The following is a 26,261-nucleotide window of genomic DNA, read 5'->3' as shown; positions in this document are numbered from 1 at the left end:
AAAGGTAATTCTGGGGAAGGTAGTTCAGCTTAGCCATATCCACAAATTGCAAATCCACCACAGGAAGTGAGTACAGATAGAGAGGAGATGAGGGAGTAGTTCTGAATTTTGTGGGACTCAGAAATTTAGAGGTCAAGAATATGCTCTCTTAAATGCAGAGAGCATATCTTTCTTCATTAATTCCTTCATTGGCTGTGAAGAGGATGTACTGGCTGGAGCTTGGACTCTGAGATGGAGGCCACCTATTGAGGATGGATAAGCAAGAAGATCGAAAGTGCTCAAGTTTGTTATTCATTAGTTAGTTAGTTCGTTGTACTGCCACACCAACCCTGGACATATCCCTGGACTGTGTTTATAAAAGAAGTCAGATTTGTCATATTCAAATACTCTTGTTTTGGATTTTCTACTACCTGCAACAAAACCTAATTCTAATTTATAGAGTGGATTCAAGAGAAAATGAGAGGTGAACAAATAGAGTATAGACAACATTTTGACAGAATTACCTATAAATTGGAACTCAGAAATGGGTCTCTAGCTGGAGGATAAGTGAGGGTAGGGAGAGATTTATTTTTATGTTGGGAAATGTTACTGCATTTTTTATGATCTTGGAGATTATCCAGTAGAGAGGAATTACTTAATCCTGTGGAAAAGAATTAAATTGATGCAAGGAATTAGGAACTGAATAATAGAAATAACAAAATTCTAGGAGAAACATTTAGCTTACTTGCTTATTCAGAATGGGGAAACTTATATTTGCATTGTTCTCTTATTATATAGATACTAATATTGTTGTAGTTAAAAACAGCATTCTGGGAATTAAGCAAATTAGCATAATTTTTAATCAGGTAATCAGGAAGAAATAGATGATATGTCACGGGTTTTTTTTAAAGATTTTATTTATTTAGAGAGAGAGAGTGACGAAGAGGGACGAAGAGTAGAGCGGGAGAGAGAGGAAGGGGGAAAGAATCCCAAGCCGGCTCCATTCCAAGCCTGGAGCCCAACACGGGACTCAATTTCATGACCTTGAGATCATGACCTGAGCCACAACCAAGAGTCAGACACCTAACCAGCTGTGCCACCCTGGTGTCCCAGATATGTCATGTTCTTAATGATGTAAAAATTACTTTGTTGAAAATAATTGGTAAAGCAGGCTTTTTATTTTAAACCTGATATCACTCAGGGAATCTCTAATTCATTCTTCACCTTTATTTGTAACACACGTTGTTGTTTCTTGTATTTTAGTCCTGGATAAAGTTTTTCAGACTTATTGTAAGAATATGATGCACGAATCAGCTTTTCATGCTTAGCTATTAAAATTTCATTCAAAGTGTGCAGTTTTTATTAACATTTTGCTTCTATACCTTTCCTTACAATGTTAAGTGATTCATCTTCAGATCATTAAGCAGTTTATTAAAATTCTCCTACAGTTAACTTCATGCATAATTAATTTTAGGCGTAGTTATATGCACATACACTGATTTATCCTTGGAAAAACATGCTAATTTCTTAGTTGTATCTAATACAATTAAAAATATTCTTTCTGTTTAAATCTCTGGGGAAAGACAGGTTTGTTTTTGTTTGTTTGTTCGTTTGATTTGGTTAGCAAGTATGGTGAGGTTGAAGTTTAGAACAGTTGATACTTTCCATTAATATTTTTGCATAATTTATCACCTATTATTCATAGGATTATATAAAGAAAAGATAGTTATATGCAATTTTATTATTATACCATAGTTATTGTAATAACTGTGCTTTAGGTATGAGATACAATAATCATAAAATCAGAGATGATTAAATTTAGTTCTATAAACTATTACATTTTCAACTGAATTTGCTAAAGTTTAATCAACATATTTTCACAAGACGTATTTTCCTATTTATTATCTTTGTTTCTGACACATATGGTCATCTCTTCAAAATGCAAAACCTTTTCATAAGAAATATTTTTTGAACAGAAATCTTAATGTTCTTAAATGTTCTCCAAGAACATTTAAATTATTTTCCCTTAACTGGCAAGACCCATTTTATAGGTCATGAAAGGTGGCTATGCTCAGAATATAAAGTGTGGCATTATCATTGGATCAAGCGCATTCTCTATTTTGTAACAGGAAACCAATTGTGAGCAGAAGCAGGTTTGTAAAGTAGTTTCGTTTACATATGAAAACCTGTAGTTCCAGTCTTGGCCTCCACATGGTGCTAGTGTTATGTACTGGGAGAGACCAAGCCCAAACTACCTGGTAATGCAAAAATAACCACTCACACTGCCCATCAAAAATAATCACAGTAGTGAAATAACTGATTCAAATAAAAAGGCACCATAACCTGAAATTTTGCTTTATGCAAAATTTGGCTTGTGCACAATAATAATTTTGCCAAGTCATTTGTGGAAATTATAATGAAGCCAAATAAAAGACGACAGGAAGTAATGAGGTTAGAGATTCTTGTTTCATCTTTGGGATCTCTCACCAATGGGTTCAACATCACTTTTTCTTTTTATCTATGTATTGTTTTCTCTCTTCCATAGATGGCTATTTGGAATGGTGTTGAGGAAAGGCAATCCTTGGAAAAGAGACTTCATAGGATTTCTGCCAGGTTTTTTTTCTTTTGTCATTGTGATTCCTTTGAACTCTAAAATTCACTTTCATAGCCAAAATCTGATTTATTTTGAATATTTTGATTTTCTGTCAGGTTCTTCACAACTTTAAAGTTAGTGTTTTGTTTCCATTTATTTTAATGTGAAACAGGTATATTCATTGAGTTGATGGCAGCTTTATGTGATATATAAAATTTTATATCCATTTGCCAACTATATGACAATTGAAGATACTATAAAATATTATAAAATATTTGGCCTTTTCAGTTTCTTGCCAGCTGACTAATGGATAATTGCACTGGCTTTATCTAATTCCTTCCTTTTCTTCTTTCATAATGGGAACAACTGTTTTTCTTCACTTTAGGCTTACACATAGGCCATTCAAGTCAAGACAAAGTGAACAAAGAAAGAAATTATTCAAATAATTAACAGAAAGAACCTGATTTTGGGTCTCTAAATATCTTAAGCCATATAGAGTGTATTTTACCACTTTTTTCACACATTTAAATATTTACTAACTAAATTACTCCATGCCTACTTGTTTGGTTCTGGCTCTAGCAGTGCTGGTTCAAAAACAATGCGGAGCACAGAGAAAATGAAAGAGGACTCAACACTTGGATAAAGAAAATATTTTAAAAATCTTATTGAATTATCAATTCAATTACAGTGAATTACTCTTTCTATGACTTTCCTCCCTACTTCTTTCCCTTCCCTCCTTTTTTTAAAAAGTAAATAATCCAGAAACTGACCTTGAAAAAATTAGATCACTTCTCGCCTGGAAGACAAAAAATGTAAGTGGTCTTAAATTCAAGAATGAGATTAAAGATGCCAGTGGAAGGATAACTTCTTTACTATAGTTTATAGCACTTATTATTGGTCTCACACTGAGTCCATTTTTTAAGTGGACTGAGTATGAAGTGTTGTCTTTGGTTTAGGTACATTAGTGGTAATGTTGTTTGAAAATGTTGGACTCTTTTGGACAAAATCATATAAACATCAGTAACTATTCATAAGTGATTTATTACCCTTAAATCCTTTCTTGGAAACATCGTTCTTCTCCTGTAACTGTTACTAGAAATATGTGTGTGTCTGTGCGTGCGTGCGTGTATGCACATATATGTATATATATTTCCACCAATAACTATTATTACCTGACAATTAAAAAAATACCCATTTATTGCACAACTACTGTACTTTTCAATATAGAATAAAGATTATTAGAAAAAAGAACTATATGCTTACTTCCCTCACAGATTTATTCTTTAATAGTTTTGCCTCTTGTATTTAGCTCCAAGGTGTGCCTGATTGCCGGCCTAAGAAGACAAAGCTGAGAGCCAACAAGGGCCAGATCAAGTCGACTAAACAAATCACAAAAACCTGTGCAGCTGGACACTTAGCCTGAAGTGGGATGAACAGAGTATGCTCTGCCATCTGCCACAACCTCAGACAGAGGGTTTCCCACTGCCTTGAGTTTTATTTTAAAACTATATATAGCCCACTATTAAAATTTATTAAAGATAAGGTCCTGTTAGCATAGTAATTCAGAGGAGTCACTATGCCGTCTTATCTAAATAATACTTTCCGAGAAGACAAATGTAATCGTTGGAGCACAGGCGCTAGAGTCAGGGTTTAAAATGGTGGTTCTGTCACTCTACCAGTGTTTCACCTCAGGCAAGTTCCTTGGCATCTGTGTCCCAGATTCTTCTTATGTGTAAAGACAATAAAGACGGTTTCTATTGCATGGGGCTATTGTCTGGGTTAAACTGGATTATATATGAATGTGCCTTACGAGGTGCCTAGAATATATGGAACACAACGAATTAGCCTTATTATTAAATTATATTACATTATATTATATAGTTGTTTTTATCCCATTAGTGGAATCAGTTTGAGGTGCAGTGCTAGATGTTGCAGACACGAGTCACATATTACTAACAATTCACCATCGGCGCCACCAATAACTCACAAATATACATTCCAGCAGACATAAGCCAATAAATTACAATATGTAATGGAAGTTTCTATTACATTTTTTATAGCAAGTGATTGGAACTCTGCCTTTTTTAGGAATTCTCTATAACTTATAAAGAAGAGTATAGGGAAACCTCTCAGGACCTACAAATTAAAGTATTTTCAAGTTAATGACACACACAATAATTTTATTTGGCCATAACGGGGGTATGGGAAACATCACTACACTTTGATTAAAATCAGTTAAAACTGACACTTGACTCGCTATGCCTCTCCTGCTTTTCTTCATTGTCAAGGACCTAAAGCAAAATTAGAAAAAACCTAGTGTAAGTCAGAAATGAAGAATTCAAAATTTTATAAAATACAATTTTTGCTCAAATTTTGAGGTTTTTCTTTTTGTTTTGTGTGTTTGTTTTTGTTTTTTTTTTTTAAGAATAGCTGGTCAGCATAGAAAAAATGAAAAGCCACTCTATTGAATTGTTAGCTCTCTAAATGATGACATAAGAATGGCATCAACCAAACCTCTTTCAGCAAGTGACTGGAATGGATACGGGATGGTTCTTACTGATGGGATGCCATTCTTTGGACTACTCTTCATAACATAAAAAGTAAGATAGTCGTCAACTTTTTCTTATCTACTTGAATCACAGAATGTGGGAAACAGCCAGTCCAGACTGCTGGAAGTCTCACAGCGTCTGCAGTATAAGGCTTCTGCACTGACCCACCAGTACACGCATCAGCAGTCTTGGCCTGTAAAGCCCAGTAGTAATGATGGCAGCAGCTGCAGCGGTGGCAGGTCGAATTGGTGGGACATTTGAGACGCTCCAGATAGCAGGGTTAGCAAGAGTCGAAGGAGGATTAAGGAATCTGAAATGCCATGACAATCGGAGAGAAAGTTTATCTTTAGTTCCTGAAAGGATCCTCATCATCATTGCTGTTGTGATACTTTGATGTATTAATGGTTTTAATCATAATTGTTCTTAAGATGTAGTACTATCTGTTCACCTATCAATACTGCCTATGACATCATTTTTGGGTACAGCGTTCAGTTGGAAAAATGAAGGGCATATCCCATTTTATTCTAAAAGTGACATAGGGATTCTCTGTATCTCTGAGCCCTCGGTATCCACATCTCTTGCTGGCTTATTAGTAAGTTCTGCCGAGGTAAGTCTTAGGGACAGGAAGGAATGCGGTATCAGTGACACATACACTGATGTATGTGTTTGTCCGGGAGCGTGTTTCCCAAAGCACAGTAGGTAAAGTGTGTGCCTGTAGTTAGGAGAGGCTATGCCATGCTGTGGTAACAACTCAAGTAGTTCCCGTTCAGGTAAAGTCTACTGTGGGTCCAGGTAAGCTTTCAGGCCAGGTGTCCCCAGTGTGGTGATTCAGTAATCTAAGATGCTTCAGTCTTACAGCTTCACTATTTCAGTGTAACGTCGCCTCCTTTTCTGCAAGCTGCTGCTCCTTTTCTGCAAGAAAAAAACGAGGCAGAAGAATTGTGTGGGAGCATTTCACTGCCTCAGCCCAGATGTGACACATTTATTTGGTGGTCAGAATTTGTCGGATGGCTTCATGTAACTGCCAAGGGGCTGGGAAATACGGTCTCTCATATATTTCTTTCCTTCCTATCTTCTTGGGTAGGAAGGAAAGAAAGAATGGATATTCTTGAGAGCATTCATAAGTGCTGCATCCCATAGTACGTGAGATAATTTTAAGTCATGCAGAGATAAACTTTTACAATTTTTGTTGGATTTCACGTGTTTGAAAAATATCAGTAGCACATCAAGCCTATGAGGTAATGATTTCATTTTATATAAATTTAAGTTAAATTTTAATTGCAAACACTGTGCTGTTATGATAAAAATGGTGAGAGTAGCGAACAGATGTGTAATGTTTTAACAACACTGACCTAAAGGATCCACTGTAAAACTCAAATTGTAGTACGTACAACTTTAGGCAAGCTGGGAATATCAGGTGGGGCATAGGAATGTGTTCTTTTAGCAAATACCCTGTGTGATTCAGAAGATTGTCTGGGACCACATACTGGGAAGGATTATTTCAGAGGCCAGTTGCTCTTCTGCTATTAAGTGGAGAATCAATGACAGAATCCACCACGGGGGAGCCTGGAAATCCTGATAAGTACTCCGTAACCCCACCCCATTTTCCCCCTCACTACCATGGTGTGACCCTAGCAACAAAGGGTTAAGATTTTGGAATGAAACATTTGACCTGGCAGGCAATACCTTCAGAATTGCCTTTTCCCAGGATGCCTGGGTGGCTCAGTTGGTTAAGCATCTGACTCTTTGTTTTGGCTCAGGTCATGATTTCATGGGTGGTGAGATCGAGCCCTGTGTTGGGCTTGTAGATCAGTGGGGAGTCTGCTGGAAGATTCTCTCCCTCTGCCCATCCCCCGACTAATGTGCTCTCTCTTTCTCTCTCTAAAATAAATCTTAAAAAAAAAAAAATTGCCATTTCCCTTCTTATCTAGTTTTCCATGTTGCCTACTGCTGTTCAAACTGGCAGTTTTGCTCCTCTCAAATCAAATATAATGATACCAATAGATACTGTTGCTAGTCCCAAAGCTCTTCAGTACACTGAAGCTATTCATTCAACATTGGTGGCAGGTCAGTTTTTGTTAACTTTTTTTTTTTTTCTATTTCCATGTTTCCCAAGGGTACCTAGAAATCTCTCCCATGAAGGGTAACGTGTCATAATGTCCTGATTTGTCTATAATGTTCTTGGTTTGTATGTGGTTATTAATAGGAGACTCTTCTACTCTTAAAACATGTCTTGTTTGGATGATAAATTATATGGTGACCCTGCTCCTGAAGGTTCTTCTTGTTTTATGATGCTAATGACTGATTTGGTCTCAGAGACTCTTCATTCCGTCGATAGTGGCTAAAACCACACGGGGCAGCTGTGGCTCTGGTTAGTTCTGGAATAATATTTTTAATAATTTTGTTTTTTGTTTTTTTTTTTCTTTTGGCATCATCTTTAGATCATAGACCAGAGAGGAAGGTAGCTGACATCCATAACATTTATTGTCTCATTGACATTAATGGTATGGGTTTTGTATCCTAATGAAATGGTTGCAATGTCTTACATGGCCTCCGGTCCATAACAGAGTTAGAACAGGCAGTGCACAATCTTAAGTGGAATTGGCAGATGTATGAGCCTAGCCGTATATTTGTAATAAAAGTTATATGCCCTACATTTACGCTTCCTGGAACCTACCACTAGATAACACATATAAAAGCTGCTATTTACTTTCTAGTTACTTCAATTCTGGAAGAGAGCAAAGGAGGATTCCAAAGGTGCATTATCTCACACTTAGAGCAACCTTTAGGTCTGTAGCTCATCAGACTGGCTTTTAAAATATGCAAGCGCCTACAGAGACCACCCCAGGTTAAAAGTCTCTAAATACTTCATGTTGCTCTACTGTTAAATAATGTTTAGAGTTTGTTATCTTTTGTCGACCTTGGAAATCTAATTATTTATAATATCCAGTGACATTTACATTTTACTAAAATATACTCTGCTTATAATAGAACATATCATGCTTAGGAAAATGGGTAGATAATGCCTGGCTCTACATTTGCTTATATATAATGCAAAATATCAGGGTAACCTGTGTTATCTTTTTGTTATAATCATACAATTTTAAACACATAATTCTCAAGAAGTGCCCTTAACAGTACCATTTAAAAACAATAAGAAAAGTTATAGCTGAAATCACTGGTTTACTGTTTAACTCTTGACTATCAAATCACGTACCTATTCAAGTTTATTGGTATCTTAAAATAGTGACATTCATTTCCATGCCAACAGCTACAGAGTGTTTGGTTTAGTTTTTGAGATTGATTGAAAGTAGATTGTAAAGTTGACCTGTTACGTTAAGCTTATTTACACACACACAGTGTCTTGGAAAATAAACTCTGAAAGTGCATAGCAGGAGAATTTCACATCCTGAGTCTTCTAATACCTGCTTTCCTGGGATCCGTCCGATAGAGAACCTCAACTTTTCCACAGGTACCTTACCTAGGAGAAAATTACTTCAAAATGTATTCTTAAACTTGGGCTGAAATTATGACTTGCTTTAAAAAAGAGAGAGAGAGAGAGAGAAGGATTTGCTTTAAATTGAAGAATTTGCCTAGGTAAAAAAATTTTTTAGTATTAAACATTTATGAAACATTCACAGGTGACTTTTTTTTTTCAAGCTCTTGAAACATACTTTCCTTCTGAGAGTTGAAAATAACATTTATAAGATGGAATCAATTTTAAAAAGCCATATATGTGGAAAAAACCCCACAATTTCAGTGGAAACTGAAAAAAATTAATTTGGGTGCTGGATGGTGGCAAATAGATTATTTAAAATGGATTTGCATTTATTCAAGGGTTAATCTTGGCGAGTGAGCATTTAAAAGCCCTTCCTGATGCTCCATCCTCTTCTGTTGTATATACTTCAATAATCAACCTATTATATAGATCATTCTCCCTCCTGATCGCCCTTCCCCATCAAAGCATGGACTTGTCTCTCCTGCGCTGAGTGACGTGGGGCCAGTAATACTGGGAGGGCGGGTGGGAGCAGGGCACGTGGACCAGAAACACTTCCTAGAAACAGCTCAACCCTGCCTGAACTTTCCCTGTAAACACAGCTCGCTGACAGAACGGCATCCCTGCTGGGTGGATCCTGCAACTCCTAGAGGGAATGGCACTTCTTGTTTTTAATTAGCAAGGTGAAAGGTGAATTAAAACTAGCTGTTTGGCAGGTCAGTGCAAGAGACTGACTTCGGAGAGGCTTCAGGGAGCCAGAAGAGAATAGCTCCACCGGGAAAGCAGTGCGTGTGCTCCGGGGATTTTTTCTGAATGAAGCGCTTGCAGAAGTGACTTAAAAAAAATACAGTTTCCTCCTGAGTCTCCCCGCATAGTTGCTGAAGAGAGCTCTGGACAGGACATGGCTCTGAAGACTCACTCCTTGGAATGTCCTCTTGCTCCCGGCTTATAAACAACTGCCCTCAGGGAAGAAAGGTTTTCCGTATCCAAATACAGCCTGACAAATGGCACTTTGGGACTGTGCTTTCTGATGACAACACATTCGATTGCTGACAAAGCCTCTCACGCGCTGCCCCTGGAGGGGAGTCCTAAGTAAAACTCAGACCCGCCTTAAAGTGAGGATCGAGGGGTGCCCCGTGAGCACGGCAGCATGGCATCGGCTGCGAACCTTGTCACCTGGCTCCTGTGGGGTTACTTACTGGAGCTGTGGATAGGAGGGCACACGGCTGATACCACTCACCCCCGCTTGCGTCTGTCACATAAAGGTAGGTCACCTTTTTAGATCCTTTTGTTGAAAAAAAAAAAAAAAGAAATTAAAGTCCTTTAACACAGATCTTTGATCTTCACACACCCTTAAAATGCAGCTGAAAAATTATTGCAAAACTGACCTAAGATTCTAAGTACCTCTAATTAGCATGTCAGTACTTACCACACCTGAAAATAGTGCAAAATCGCATGCCAACTTAGAGATGTCATTTTTGTCTTGTAAATATTAGGTTGTATTAATGAGAAGTTCACTCTAGCAGACACAACAGAAGAGGGCAGGAAGCAGGTTGTAAATAGCCTTGAGGGGCTGAATCCACCAAGTTAGCAGTAGGTATTTGAATACCGATTTATGCATTTTGGGAAGCAAGGAAGTGGGAGAGGGGCTTTAGAAATAGACTTGCAATTGATTTGGTTTTGTGTTGTCCATAATGGGGATGAGAGGAGGGGGAAAGAAGCAAAATGCTTTCTTACCCGGGATAACAGTCCTCACCATGTAATTAAAATGACTAACGAATGCTATAAATGAGCTTTTTAGTCGAACTGATTATTAGAATTTCTTTTATGTCTGGTGAAAAAATATTCAGTTTATTAGCAGTCCTTATAAACTGATTTATGTTGATTAGAGTGTTACGATACTATTCACTAACATCTATTCTTTTAATGTAAATTCATATTGCTTCCCTGAAGATCTAACAGAAAGTGCTTAAATATTTTATTCTGCAGCTATGTCTTGGAAAGGAGCATTTGGTCATAAATAAATTATCAAAAGATAGCTTTTGCATCAGGACCAGTAAAAGCCAGTCATGAATAGGTTTGGTGATTCTTCCTATAAACAAACAAACAAAACCCACTTGTCGAGAGAAAGTGACTGCTGACCTAAAAGTAATTTGGAATACATTTTTCAGAAAGAGGTATTTATTATCACTAATCATTGAGACAGGTAACAGTTGCAATAACAAGAATTCCATAAGAACCATTTTTCAATTGTGTGTGAGCTTTAAAAATGTCCCCATTGTAGAAAGAACAGAAACCTGTATTTTTAAAGCATAGGTGTAATATTTACCAGAGGGAGAAACAAAACAGGAAGCCTCAATTGTATAAGACATGATTGATCTTTTTTTGTTTTTAGTGGACAATCATCAGTTGATTTTGACTATAGAAATTTCTCATTTTTAGAACAGTTAAAAATCTATGAATACTTTCTTCATTTAAATAGATTGCCTGTAGCACTCTCCAGTAGATAACGTAAGTTTAAGAGACACAGTGACACTAAATTTGAAAAGAATTTAAAATAGAGTACCTAGCATAAGCACCGATTATTTGAATTGGAAAGATGTATAATGGTATGTATCAAAATGTATATTTCTAAGAAGCTTTGTCAAATATATCAAAATGTAAAAATTTGGTGCGATGAATTATGGACAAAGAAAGATGTCAGAAAAAGAACATAATAAATGGATTGTTTTTCTTATGTAGACAAGAGGATAAGCTGCCAGTTTTGGCAAGCTACCATTCTATTACACCTGGTATTAGCCTTTTATACCTCCTTATTAGGGTACTTGTTTTCAGTAGTTCAATATTAGGGTATTTTCAAAGGTATCTCCTTTTAGTGTTTCATTAGCTTGTAATTTGGTCAGAGCATACCAAAACTCTCTCATGCGTCTAAATGTTATACATAATACTGTTATCAGACTTATCTTCATTACATCCCTCTTTTTTTTTCATTGCACCTCTCTTAATCAAAGGAATAACTGTAATTGATTTTATAGGTTGTGTTACATAATGTGGGAATAGAATTGCTAGTATCTATGTGTACACTGGACTGAAAACTACCACCAAATTTCCCTTTGGTTTTTCTTAACCTTTTCATTTGATGGCACTGACTGAAATGCTCACTGTTGTGCTTTTATACAAAGACAGTCTATAGTTACCTGAAAATAGAATGTTCTCACTTGTGCAATTTAGCTAGCTAGCGAAATCAGCTGAGCGATCACACCAGAGATATACCTGAAGCGCAAATGCCTCCTCCGCGAAAGCACAGGACTGCCACAGAGGCATGTGCAGCCCCCTCAGGCCACTAAAAGCTGCCCCCACTTACTCGGTACCCTCTGGAATTCAGTGGACATTTCAGGGGTATCCAAAAACTACGGGGGTGGGATTTCAGAGTATAATCTTTTGCTATCTTCAGTGATACCAGACATGGTCACATTTTAGTAATGGGTCACTAGTTGATTGATATGCATGAGTACATGGTCCTTCAAAATTAGGAGCACTGGATATAAATAATGGACTCTGGACTGCTGCCCAACCCTCAGCAGATAAATCCAGTAGGGCTCCCTGGAGGTAGTCTCCCCCATTATCAGGATATCAGGCACTTGAGACCACAAGTCTAGAGTCTCTTCCCAAAAAGGAGGCAAAAGTTTCAGTGTCATATACAAACTTGGAGCTAAATTATATGAAAATTCCCATGACATGTCTTTTTGCTCTCTCCTCCATCCTTCTCTATTTCTGGAAGTAGCATGTTCTAAAAACAGGAGGAGAGACGGGTAGAGCTAAAAGGGAAAAAAAAGGCAGAGGAGGGAAGACAAGGTAGAAAGTTGGTATCAGATACAGAGCATCTTCTTGCTTATTTCCCACTACCCTCCACCTGCAGTGGGATAATACTGATTCCTCCCTCTTACTGAATATCCACTCCATTCCAATGTTAAGCAAAGATGCTGAGAGCAAGCCTAGTGGATAAAGCTATGAGATATTTACTCTTGTTGAGGCAATGAATATCCTTTCAATGTATTTTATAGGTATAAGATAAATTGGGCTAACAAAAATATAGCAAGGTGCTGTCCTGCTTTGCAGGACTTTTCAGTCAAGGTTTGAGTTGACATTAACAGCACCAGGCAAATATTTAAGGGTTTATGCAAGGTTAAGAATTACAGCCAGTTTTATAGCCAGTACCCTAAAGAGGATATCACTGGTGTGATTAATTCAAATTTATAATATTCTACTAATTCAAATTTATAATATTCTACCCAAGGATTTCCTTGAAAAATAGCTTTGATCCTCATGACAGAAGTGAAGGAGAGAAAGAAGAAAGGGAGTAGAGTCCTACTAGATTCAGCCACTTCTCTCTGTTGATGTCTGTTCTCTCCTTATCTCTCACCATCCTGCATTAATGAGGTTACAGGGAAGGCAAAAATAACCCTCTTGATAATGGAGCTCAAAGAAGAAAAAACAAATGAGCCAAGCCCCGTGTCAAAGAAGAAATCCCAATGTACATGGAAAACCCCAGAAATTCAATCAAGGAAGTTTGGCAGATGGGGTAGGTAATCAAAGACCCAGTAAAGAATGACAATCACAGAAGCCAAAGAGAGTGGCTGTGTAATCAGAGGATGTCTCGTGAAGAGATAGAAAGTAAAGGCATGAATATGGCAGAAGATCACTCCTAAAATGTGTTGACCTTATGAATATAGAATTGAGCATGGAATATATATCTATACATATGAAATTGGGATAAAGAGTATTAATTAGTCTATCTATATTTAGCTATAACCACTTAAGAACAGATTTGTCATAGTTCAGAGATTTCAGGATGTACAGCCAGAGGTCTCTACTTCAGCTCTAGTCCTTCAGCTTATACTAATGATAATTGTCTGTGCCTCAGTTTTCTTAATTTGAAAATAGGGATAGTAACGGTGCTTTCCCTGTGTATCTTCCTGAGTTTTTGAGAGAATCAAATGAAACAACAAAGCTGTGAAGGTACTTTATAACCTAAAAGTTATGTTATTAATGTTTCCTGTAGACTGATATAAATTAAGAAGGTTAGAAGGAAACTTGTCCTAAAGAGAAAAATCTTTAGGAATGGCATGAGTTTGGATATCAATAAATGCTAGGATAATGTTAATATAAAAGACAGAAGAAGTTGGTCTTAATTAGCATACAATGTATGATTTATCCTGATAGGTGGCATTCACTCCAAATCCCATCTTCTAGACCTTTGGATTTTAGTTATAATAATTTAGAAGATGATTGGATCATCTGTGTATTTTTCCAAGATTCATGGTCAATAGTTTTGCTTTAATAGTATGTGTAGTGTATCAATTAATCATACATATTCACTTTATACCACAACCTTCAGATTTTTTTTTCCAATTTATATGGAAGAAAATTGAGAGAGAATTCTAGAAGAGCACAGTAAAAGCTGAAGTTTTTTTAAAGTGATCATCCTGGAAGCTGTGGTATTCATTTCATACCCAGAGCAAATAAAAAAAAGGGCAGTGACCAAGCCAGTTTTTCTTGACCCAGCTCATAGCTCAGCCAGTAACTAGGTATTATCAGTAGTGACATTAGTCACACATCTTTCTGTGATTAATAAATAAAAACTGGTCATAAGGCATGATTCATGAAGAAAGTAGTTAAATAGGACCCAGGAGGAAACACAAATCTTCATGCCAGATCTCCATCAGGGAGAATCAGTTAGAATTAAGTGATGGATTTATTAAGAAATAGTTTATATTAAATTAAAAACACTGGGTAAGATGAAAGGAATTGCAGTATGTTTTGTTGAGTGTAGTTTACGCAGAATATACTGTCTGTAGAGGAAGTCTGTGTAAGGAGGTTAGATGATCTGTTCTTCGTACTTTTATATTTGTTATGGACAAATATTGCCCAAGTGTCACGGAAGTGCATATGGATATATGAAGTCCCTGAGTGAATATGAATTATTTAGTCCTTATCTGGATTTTGGGTGTTACAGTGTGAAAACTGTTGTCTTTTAATATAGCGATAGGGTGATGGGAGGTCAGAGCTAGCAAAAACAGTAAATGGAATTTATAAATGAACTGGGCCAATTTTAGACTGCAAGGATAATTTAGTTGCGTAAAACCATTTCTTAAAAGTCTTATGAGGAGAGTGTCCTGTCCATAAGGTAGAAACAATACTGCAATACTCGTTCTTGACTATTAAATATATGCAGTAGTCATGTTGTCACAGTGTAATATTCTTTCAAAAATTTGTTGCCCTATAGTTACTTTGCCGACCATGTCAGATTTGTCATGTAGCCTGAGGTGATTTCATAGAGGGGGTCTCTCTGAGATGAGATCAACTTGGTGGCCTCAGTTCTATGACCACATAATAACGAACCAAACATCAAATTGGTCCCTGCTAGTGGAAATTACTGCTATCAGTCTGCAGAGTCAGTTTTATTTCTTCAAAGATATCTACTAGAATCATCGTTGGGAGTTCTTAGCGGGAGAGCGTACGAAGATTTACTCCTTTATCTTTGTGTGTAAAACTCTTCTGTGGTTTAGTAGAGGAATTTAGTCTGCAGGAATCCAAAAATGGCACTTTGCATGCATGCATGCCCCTTTATCCATGGCCACCGCAGTGTAAAGTAGTCTTGTAAGGTCAGTCTCAGAGAATTGAAAACAAAACAAAAATGAAATCATACCATTAAAACATTTTCCAAAAGGTACAGGGTGAAGATTTAGATTATTTTCTTAGTTTCAATACGCAGGGCTAAATGTTGGTCATTGTCTTTGAGCACAGCATCTGACACTTGGGAATATTATATAAATTCTACGAAAGATGATGGCTATTTTAATAATGATTTTCTTGCAGCATGGTTTTAAATAACATTTGAAGCGTAAGAGAAACTATCAATGTCATTAGTTATTTCTTGGACTTAGGCAAGAATTATTTGTACTCATAAGGATGACAATGATAAGACGGAATATTGTATAGGCTAGATTTTCTGCACTATGAATGAAAAGGATGTATGAATGCCACATTTGAATCCAGTGTTTTAGTCTCTGAAGAATGTGCTGATTTCAAGAACAGAGATGTCTGTGGAATTGATGACTTGACTTCATATGTATGGTGATGGCCAAGGCAACTGGTTAACTCAAGAAGTGTTCAGCCTCCATTAGTACTAATGCCTGGTTCAGGGTATTCTCACTATATGGCCCTATTGCCCTGGTAATCTTCCCTCTACAAGTGTGGAAAAGGAAAAGAGAAATCCATGACTTGCCTGATTTCTGGGGCTTCTATTCCTGGTAATTGAACTCTCAGCCATTATTGCTCTCTGTTCAAGGACTTAGCTCATGGCTTTGGCACAGTACGCACAGAAGAATAGTATAGGCCCAGGAATTACAAAACACTCTCACATTCTATTTTCATTGGCCTAGAAACTCTAGGCTTTGGATGAGGCATACTGAATATGAATCTTGCTTCTGGCTATATAATCCTAAGGTCCTTATCTTTTCTGATTATGAATTTTCTCATCTCTAAAATGGGGTAATATGTAACTTGCAGTATGCTGGAAGAATTACACGAGACAATGCAAATTAATGTGGCAAATAATTTAGCGTAGGAAGCTTTTCAGAGGTTATTCAATCAATCAGAAGTTTAGAGAGAACTAGTCTACCCTGGTTCCTTTTTTGTAGTTCTAAATTTTTATTAATTATTAACTTAGAACTTAAAATAAGGGAGGATCCTTAATCAGTACAGTTTTTTTTTTACTTGAAGGCAAAGATTTACTTTCATGAAATCCAGCTATTACTTGAGTAGATGATTAGAAGGAACAAGGAATATTGGGTTCTCTCATGTTTGTAAGTCACTGTAGAATTATTTTTTTTTGATAGTGTAAGAAATTAAATTATCCTTAATTGTAAGATTGGAACTTAAAGAAAGAGGAAAGTTGGGACGTCATCTGATGGCACCTTGAAGATAGCTGACCAAAGCCACAAAATAAACCAAAGTTACTGAGAAAGGTTACTGTAGACCCAGCTTTGTAAAACACGTAGAACTAGTATTACTAAGACCAGACCACACTGTCAAAAGTTAAACAAAGCAGTGTCTTAGAAGCAGCTATCAGCCTAGCATATAGTGCTTGTGTTGAAAGCAAAAGAAAGCTTTCTGTTCTACCTTCCGGCAGAGAAACAGGTAGGATAGCTGGTGTGGGGTGCAATTCTGACCTCTTAGTAGGTGTTCAGTAATGCTCATTGACTGGCTATATAAATGAAACAAAATGATTTAGGGCCCTGTTTTTAAAAGGAGAGTCTGATGGGGGAGTGGGGTGAGGAGTACCAAGAAAACTAAGGAATCCGGAAGAACTATTTATGGCTCCTTTGGTAAGACATGCATTAGGAGAGAGGCTAGGGCGTTTTCTCTCTATTCCTCTCCATTCCTCTCCAAACTGCATGATAGTGGAGCGACTAGAGCCTCCGGACATCCTCCAGACCTGTTAGCCATATTCGCACATTTATAATCAAGGTTCTTCTTGTTTTGTGTTTTTCTTTAATCTACCTTTTGCTGCATTTGTCTTTCCTGCACGATCACCACAGCCCTCCCATTTTTTTCTCTTATCACTTCATTCTTTGATTACCCCACTGTGTTGCTGTCACCACCACATCCCCTCCTCATTTCCTCCTCCTCTGCTCTTTTTCCAGAGAGATATTTTTATTTCTCTCCCATCTTAGGCCAAAAGTGGAATGAAAACATGTTTGTAGTGAATGGTGTATATATATTGGCCCTCAGTTTATCTTCAGTATTCGTTTCATTTTTGTTGTCTAATTCAATGAATAGAAAGACAGGACCTTTGAATTAAAAATCAAAGTTTAATTGTACTCATTTGCCATTCAAAACTTGTCAAAATTCACGACTTAGGAAATAATGAAATATGAAACTTTAGTATTTGTTTTCTAGCCACCTGGGCAACTTGTCCTCTTTGTCTAGCCTGTGTTTCTAGTGGGCAGCTGATGCCCTTGTGACTCTTGTGGCTGTGGGGCTTGGAGTGGGAAGGAATTAGGGTACCCAACAGGAGTGGGTATGCCTGCCCTCCACTCTCTTGCTCAACTTGGGTTAAGTGTAAGTTAGCATATTCTTTATGTAAGCCTGTCTCTTTCTAGTCCATTTTGGTTCCTTTTCTCTGAGTTTTAAGTTTAATTCATTGAAACCAGAATAAAAAGAGGCTGTTATTCACAGGGTAGAACAGAGGAGCAGCATCCCAAAGGATCAGTCTCAGTGGTGGTGTTAGGTAGCCAGACTAACTCCAGAACCGGAAAAGAACAGCAGCAAAGAAAATGGGAGTAAAACGGGGAAAATAGAGGTCAGTTAGGGACACTGATGTTTTCCTTTCTGACCCATTCCCTCCCAGGAAATGATGGGCAATGAGGAGGGCTTTAAATTCAAAGCTCAAGATGCACTGGGGAACTGAAGCCAAAGAGGAGCTGTGCTGACAGCATTGCATATAGCTCTTCATGCCTCCTGATGGCTTTTTTCCTAACCCTGAGTCCAAGAGTTTATTATGGACCGTGTGATTTCTGAGATCCTTTCCAATTCTAAAATTGTAGGACTCTGTTCCTTCCCTTACGAGACCTCCCAGTGTGTATAATTTCTCCAAAATACTTTTAAAAATTGTGATTAGGAAACAGTATGTTCTAGTGGAAAGAGTAAGTATGGACGCACAATTTTAAAATCCTGGGTTTGAATCTGTAGTGCATATATCCTGTTTGTTGCTGTATTATTCTTGCTAAATCATTGACTTTTCTCACAAGTGTAAAGGGACTAATGAATATTGTCAATCTCATATGATTATTGTAGAAAACTTAAATGTATCATGGAAATGGATATTGTGTTGTAATGGCTTATAATATTCCCTAGTTTATGGACTTGTCTTTAAACATTCTAAGATTTTTGAGAGCAAGGAGTATTTATTTTTTTCTCTTCTCTTCTCTTCTCTTCTCTTCTCTTCTCTTCTCTTCTCTTCGCTCTTCTCTTCTTGGTAAGACTCTTATGAATAGAATAAAATGACTTGATCATTCCTAAAACCAGTAATTAAAGGCTGGGTGTTTAGTTCTAGTGAATAAAAACAAAACCCAACTTTTTACTGTTGTTGTTGGCTTCTATGTTACGGCCAAAATGACAAAATTATAAAGGCTTACGTAATTTTTTTAAGAGGTAGAGCCACTGCTAAAAAATTCACCTGACAGAAGGCTTAGTTGAATTTCATTGCAGAGGAGATGAAGTTACTGGAGATTTTCTTTTGTTCCTTTTCTGAACTGGGGTCCCAGAGGGAACAAGCGCTGGGGTGCTATGCAAAGTGTCAGAGACTGGCAACATTAGTCTCCCCAGGGAGCTCCTGCATCAATAATTCTGGTGCTTTGGAAGCTGTGTTTTAACAAGCCCCGCAGGTGACTGGGTGCACACTCCACCGGAGCGGGAGAAACTCTCGGTGGGCGAAGTGTGATCATGCTTCAAGGGAGCCTTGCTTTCACATTACCTTTTTCGTTTTTTCCCCTCTTTAGGTCTACCACCTAGGTTAAGGGGGTCATTTATTCAGATTTCCAAATCACACCCTTGGTCTTGGTAAATATACTTAAATTCATGAGTATTATACCATTCTCTACGTATTTTTTTAGTAGATATATATAGGTAATAATTTAACATATACATTATATCTGTTGTGAATGATCATTGATGATATAAATTGTGATGCATCAAGGTATCATAGAGTTCAGACGAGAAAACATTGAATATTGGTGAATTGTGGAAAAGCATTTTGTAAGATTCCAGAACTCCTTCATCTCTCAGGGGAAGTTTTCTTGGACTAATGAAATGAGGTCCACTTCTTTTTTTTTTTTTTTTTTTTTTGTTATATATCCTGATCTTTCCCTTCAGGGATTCAGAAGCTTCTGTATCTTTTTAAGAAATATTTATTCAGCCATTCACTTATTCTGTGACTACTCTGTTGAGCTTCTTCCAAGCTTTAGATATTGACTGTCATGCTAGGGATTTAAGAATAAAAAACACAGTTTTGTAAATGTGATTCATTTTCTGGATGGGACCCTGGAACCATAATAGTTAAAAACATAAGGAAATCTGAATAAAGTGTGAGTTTCAGTTAGTAATAATGGGTCAGTATTGGTTTATTAATTGTGGCAAGTGTACCCATACTGTGTAAGCTGTTAATAGGGGGCAAAGGGGGTAGGTATATGGAAACTCTGCATTATCTTTACAACTTTTCTGTAAATCTAAAACTATTCTAAAATAAGTTTATTAACACACACACATACATAGCACCTCTACTCACACACTATTCCTGAGAAGCTTAAGGCCTAGTTTTAAGAAGACACAAGTCATGATGGAGCAGGATTTTTTTCAATACGGAAAGTTAACACAAAGAACTTACAGAAGCATGGGGTTGGGAAGAAGAACCAGAGCACAGTCTTGGAGATGAGTGGGGTAAGAAGCGAGGAGCAAATCATCCATGTCTAATCCTGTCTTGCCACCGTTCCTGCCTCCTTCCCACCACCATCCCACTGCGTATAATGTGCTGTGTCCTCCTAGAAAGACAGTTACCCTTGGATATCTAAGTTACTGTGTTCTACTATGTTCATAGCTTTCCCACACACAGTAGTATCACAAATGTTCTGTGTTCGTGCTCAATTAAATTGCCCCCATTTCTATATGACTTTAAGCAATTCTTTTTTTTTACATGAGTAATATGATTAACGTAAACTCACAGATAAATTTTGAAAATTTTGAAGACAAATTTATTTTATTGTTTGAATTAGAATCTAATGTACCTTGGGTACTTAATATATTTCATTGATTGCATTTAGTGTATAGAATTTAATTGTTATGTTTATTCACATTAATGTCACCAATCTATATTCTTTTGTTGGATGCTACATCTAAATAGGTTCCTAATATAGGTGGCACGAAAAGAGATGGTAGGGCTTGGGGGGAGCATTCCCAAGTCAGGAAAATGGATGAGAATACTCTTCTGCCCCTGCTCCAAAATGTTAGACCCTACTTTGGCTTCAGGTCTTCTATTCCTAAAGTTTTGAAGAAAAATCCGGAACTGCTTTAAAATTATTCAGGAAATGTCTGTATATTATTGGAAGGCACAGTTTAAGGCTTTGGCAGAGGGTGGTTTGAATTCATCTGGGCCATTACATGATCGATGTCACATTTCAAGCATCTTTTCTTCCCACTTGCTTCAGTCGTGATCTCCAGTGTCCAGTGTAGCATCGCATTCATTTCTAGAGTGATGAACTATGAAGAGACAAAGAGCTAGTGCATGAAATCAGCAACAAAGCAGAAAACAAAGGCAAGACCATAACAGGGTAATAACTTACTCAACACCTTTGTTTCTGAAGAATATTCTAAATGAACAAAAGCAAGAATATTTGTTTTCTTTTTATCACTTTATCCCTGTGCAAAGGTTGGTTTATGAATAATTTGACTACATTGCCTTTGTCTTGTGGATTTATTATTTTAAAAGCATGGCTGTAGGCAATAATATAGTGAGATGAATAAACAATGTATACAAGTTTTATAATTATAGTTAGCTTATGCAAGGTATTTTCAGTTTATTTTCCAACCCAAGTTAATTGAGAAAGAACCAATAAAAAATGTACCTTATTAGTATTTTATCTAACAAAAATTGACAATATATTTTGAAATCATTGTATCCTTGAGGTTTTTTTTTTTTAGCACCATACTAAAAACTCAAATATAATACATCTAACATGAAAGAAGAAATTAATGGATAGAAACAGAAAGCTTAAAAGTGAAGTTAACTCAGGAGAAAGCACACATTTGTCACTGTCCCTTTCTCCTATAAGGAGTAAATAAATATGGAAACAGAAAGCACCTGATTATTTTATTTTTAGAAACTAAAGTTGTCAAAATAATATATAGAAAATAGGATCATTTTGATCATTTTCAGCGAGGCAAAAAATAACACATTTTTAAAAGAAAATGTGGAAAGTAATGGAAAATAAAAATGGTTTCTTTTGAAATAGCTCTATCATTAGTGATGAAACTGATAGGACTTATTTTTCATTATGAAAAAGAAAAAGAAACTTCAAGTTCAACATTATCACAATGCATGAATGTTACACATATTTCTGGTCAGATGAATGATAATCTGACAGATACTTTATAATTGCTTAGAATGGGTACTAGAATATTGAGCTTGCTGACAGTTTAAGGGTCTGCTTAAACTTGAGTTAACCATATGGTGTATTCTTAGAATAGCCATACCACCCATGTTTAAAATTTAAATTAAACAGAAAAAAAATCTTTTTTCAAAGTCAAATGTTATCGTTTTAGTTGATGTACTCAGTTAGCCATATAACTGCACCATCTTATTAATAAGGGAACACAAAATATTTCCTTTTAATTGTCTAGAGTGAAGAAAGATAAGAGAGAAGCTAGGATTATGAAATGCTAGAATGGATATTATGAGCCACCAAAAAATATCAATTACTATATTGTCATAATTATGAGAAGTTAGTATGTTTAAACTTCAACACATTAATATGCTTTGATTTTTAAGTAATTCCCCAATGCAGAATCCCCTTGTAATATTTAGATAACCACAGGAAGAAGAAAAATATTACAGTTAAGTCAATTACGCTTATAATTAAAAGAATGTAATTATATCTTTGTCATTATATTTCTGAGAAATAAGATAAAAGTTACGTACTGGGCACTGCTTATGACAGATTTTTTTGCCAAATGTTTTTTACTTGCTCCAAAATGTGTATGCCCAAACTGAAGTGTGATGTATTTTAAGATTGTAGGAGAATTTTTCATATCTGGAGAACAAAAAAGAGAAGTCTCTAAGACTTAAATCAATAAAATTAGGCAAGAATAAAAATAAAAGATTAGGAAATTAAAAACAATGAGAAAGACTACATGCAAATAAAGCAGTAGAAACACTTTAGTTGCCTTTTATAATACTAGGATCTTGTGGAATGCAGTTACGTTTTGGAATATATAATTATGTTTACTAGGCATATGCATGCCTATAAGTGAATATATAATAATAGGAACATATTCCTTCAGGTCAGAATACCGTTTGTCCCATTAGTCTGCTAATATATACCCACTGCATAGTTAGAACAGATCTTGATATTGCTTTACTTCTGAATGTCCAAAAATACTGGTAATATGAGGAAATGTATACAAAATCGATCACTGGTAAGTTTTGCTGTCTTGGAATAAAACTCTTGCCTGCAAAGGCGCTGCTGGAGGGAATGCTGCCCTTGTAGAAGCTTGTGGAATACTGCAATTTTGTTGCCTCCAGCTCTGGTGCATTTCACTTCTAAGTTCCCCAGCCAGACTCCAAGTTTCCATTCACACTGCTAGCCATGGCAATTTCCCTTTGTCTTCACTGACTATTTTTTTCCTCTTAACAAATAGGCCCAGCTGCTCCTGCAGCCGGTTGCCCACACTCCCCCATGCTGCTCTTCTGAGGATGGCAGCCAGAGCAAAGAATAACAGCTGGGATTGGCTTACTTTGGCATCTAAATAATTTTGGGTGGGTCCATTCCTAACTTTATTATTTCATTTAATTTGTATAATCTTTCCTTCTGCTGAACTTTTAAAACAAATAGGTAAATGATATTTTTCCGAAATGCTGTCTTCATCTGGCTGTGACTCTTACACCTGGCTTCTTGGGACAGATTGGTTCATTGTGCACACTGTTATTTTTTCCACTTTGAAGCACCGTTTGGAAAACAAACGTTGCAGAAACAAATTTATTAATGTGATACTGGACACATTACTTACCCTTTCTCTGACTCAAATAGATGAAAAATAAATTGCCCCTCTGCCACTGATTGTGATAAGGATTAAATTAAAGAACATTTGAATTCATTTAGAAGAGTGCCTGATGCATTGTAAATGCTAAGTAAGTGTTGGATAAAAGGAAAGTCAAAGGAGAGAGGGGGAGGGAGGGAGCAGTGGAGAGTACTGGAAAGCAAGAATGGAGCAAGGGAGAGGAGAGAAAAAATGGAGAGAGGGTGAGGAGGAGAAAGAAGAGAGGGAGGGAGGGAGGAAATAACTGCCGGAACATGGAAAACCAGAAAGTAAGCTTGTGTGGTTAAGACCAATGTTGAACACAGAATTTTTTTTTTTAAGATTTATTTATTTGAGAGAGAGAGAGCGTGTGTGTACGCATGAAATAGTGGGGAGGGGCAGAGGGAGAGAATTTTAAGCAGACTCCTCTCTGAGCACAGAGCCTGATGCGGCGTGCAATCTCATGACTCTGAGATCATGACCAAGAGTCGGATGCTCAACTGACTGAGCCACCCAGGTGCCCCTCACATAGGATTTCATATATCTTATTCCAACCAAAATAAAAATCAACACTTAGAAAAAGACTGAAGTTTAAAAAAGCTAGTGGAATTTTACCCAAATCAGAGAATTTTCCCAAAGGTAGGAATTTTAATGATTTAATCCCATGCATGGCATCCAGACAGGGAGTCAGATATGTTTATCATTTTGAATTTGTACACTCTCATGGAAAGGTAATTCACTACCTGATAATTCCTTAAATCCATTCCATTTTTTAGACTTTTATTTTAAGGAATCTCAGCATCCAAGATGGGGCTTGAACTCACGAGATCAAGAATCTCATGCTCTACCGACTGAGCCAGCGAGGCAGCGCGAGTCCATTACATTTTTGAGTGTTCTAAGGAGGAGAAAGTACTTGCATACCTGATCCCGAATCTGACTTTCTATATCTTCCACTTTTTAGCTGTAGTTTTTTCCTCTAATGCATAAGGTTGTACGTCATGTCAGACGTCCACATGCTTAAAATAGAGTCATCATGCCCTTTTGTGGCAGTGGGTGAGCATTTCTCTTGCCATGGTTATCCTGACCATGCTGTCAGGGTTCCTATCATGCTCCTTCTTGTTACTCGCCCCATAAATGGAGCACCACAATCAATACTCAAGAGATGCCTGCCTTGTCTGCAGAATAGTGGTGCTGGGAACTGGTGACTTTTATTTATTAAAGCCACCTGAGTTGACAGCAGCTTATTTGGCAAATATGCCGACCTATTGGTTTATGTTGAGATTGCTGTCAAGTCTTTCACATAGACTCTAAGCCAGAGTGTTCCTTTATTTCACATGTGTGGTTTATTTGTTGAAGTGCAGGAAAACCCTCTCCTGCTCTCTCGAAATGTAGAACGTGAATCATAAGCAGAGTAACAGCATGTGGTGTCCTGGAAAAGGACGTGAGCTCCAGAGTGAGACATTCCTAAATTCAAAGACTGTTGCTGCTATTGTGTTTCACTTTTGTTGACATCAGTTTTCACATTTATTATCTTTAGGAAGCTAGCTAGTTAGAAATGGTAGAACTTATATTCATGACAGAAATTCTTTTAAAGTTGTTTTTTTTTTAATAAAATACACATTGTATGGGATTTCTCTAGAATGTCAGGATTTGGAAGAAGTTAAACACACATTTGAGACAACTTTTAAATGAGCATATATAGAATACATACTTTGGCTTTCAGGGAAGATGTAGACCATTAATGTCATTGCTGGTAATTTATATAATTACAGTAAATGAAAGGTTAATTTGAAATTCTTTAATATGAAGAAATAAAGCACAACCTTTCTTCACAGCTAAAATAAACAAGAGACTTTTTAAATGTCTTAACAATTTTTATTTAAGAAGAATCTGGAATGGTCACCACAACAGAATGGCAGAATTAAAATACCACCATAGCTGTGATTGCTTAATTTTGTAACTTTAATTTGCTGTCATTTTGTAGATTTGCCAGTCTCTCTGGGTATTTGTAGAAAGTACTGCAATCTTAAAAAAAGAGGCATATGATTTTTCAGAGTAATTTTTTTCATTAACTCCTTATAAGTCAAATAGTAAGCTCTAGAAAAATAATTCACTGAGTACTTTATATGTTAAAAAGTATGTTTCATTAAAATTAAATTCTTGAAAAATCTGTTTTTTACCCAAACTTATTTGTGGTCTCTGGTCTGCTCTTGTTATAGGATTAACTTCATCAGGTGCTCTTTTCCTATATTACCAGTTTATGAGCTACTTACACTTTTTTTGAGTTTTGAATGTAGAGGAAAGAGGACTCTAAGAAAGTTATTGAGTCAGGTGGTCATCAAGTCCGAAGAACACTACATATCCATCGTTTCTTAAATCAATTTATATTTTTCTGGTCCCAGTAATATATTTATGGTCCACCTGCTTTATTGCAGTAGCCTCCTGACTAATATATTACTGTCAATCCAGCTGACTCGACATACTACAAACAGAGTGATTATTAAAGATGCAAATCTTACTCATCTCATTCCCCAAAATAAATCTTTAATGGAAGAATACACATGGCTTTTTAGAGAAAATGCATACTTCTTGCCATGGTACGCTAGGCTTCTCGTGATCTGAGCCCCGCTTACTTTTATCCTTCTTTCTTGTTATATATCTTTTTTTTGAGTTCCAATTTCTGTGATTCTATGACATTCTGGATGTCTGTCAAGCCTTTTCTCGACTCCAAGCCTTTGTACTTTGCCTCTGCTTCCTAAAGTCGTTTTTTTCTTTTGTCTCCATCCTCCCT

General features: G+C 36.6%; 1 protein-coding gene across 2 annotated transcripts in view; it reads left to right on the top strand.

Annotated features, from left to right (window-relative positions):
- SEMA3E (semaphorin 3E) overlaps positions 1–26,261 on the top strand; it is a 255,930-nt gene that overhangs the window by 4,148 nt on the left and 225,521 nt on the right. Inside the window, exon 1 of one of the 2 annotated variants that reach the window (XM_026504656.4) lies at positions 9,165–9,882. The exons of the other annotated variant lie outside the window; for it this stretch is intronic. Within the exon in view, the coding sequence (XP_026360441.2) occupies positions 9,768–9,882 (115 nt within the window). The 5' untranslated portion in view covers positions 9,165–9,767. Of the gene's footprint in view, positions 1–9,164; positions 9,883–26,261 lie in introns of those variants that run through there. 2 annotated transcript variants of the gene reach the window in all.

This window comes from Ursus arctos, unplaced genomic scaffold (genome assembly GCF_023065955.2).
Source record: "Ursus arctos isolate Adak ecotype North America unplaced genomic scaffold, UrsArc2.0 scaffold_3, whole genome shotgun sequence".
Classification (NCBI taxonomy): Eukaryota; Metazoa; Chordata; class Mammalia; order Carnivora; family Ursidae; genus Ursus; species Ursus arctos.
This window is presented reverse-complemented; position numbering and strand designations above follow the sequence as displayed.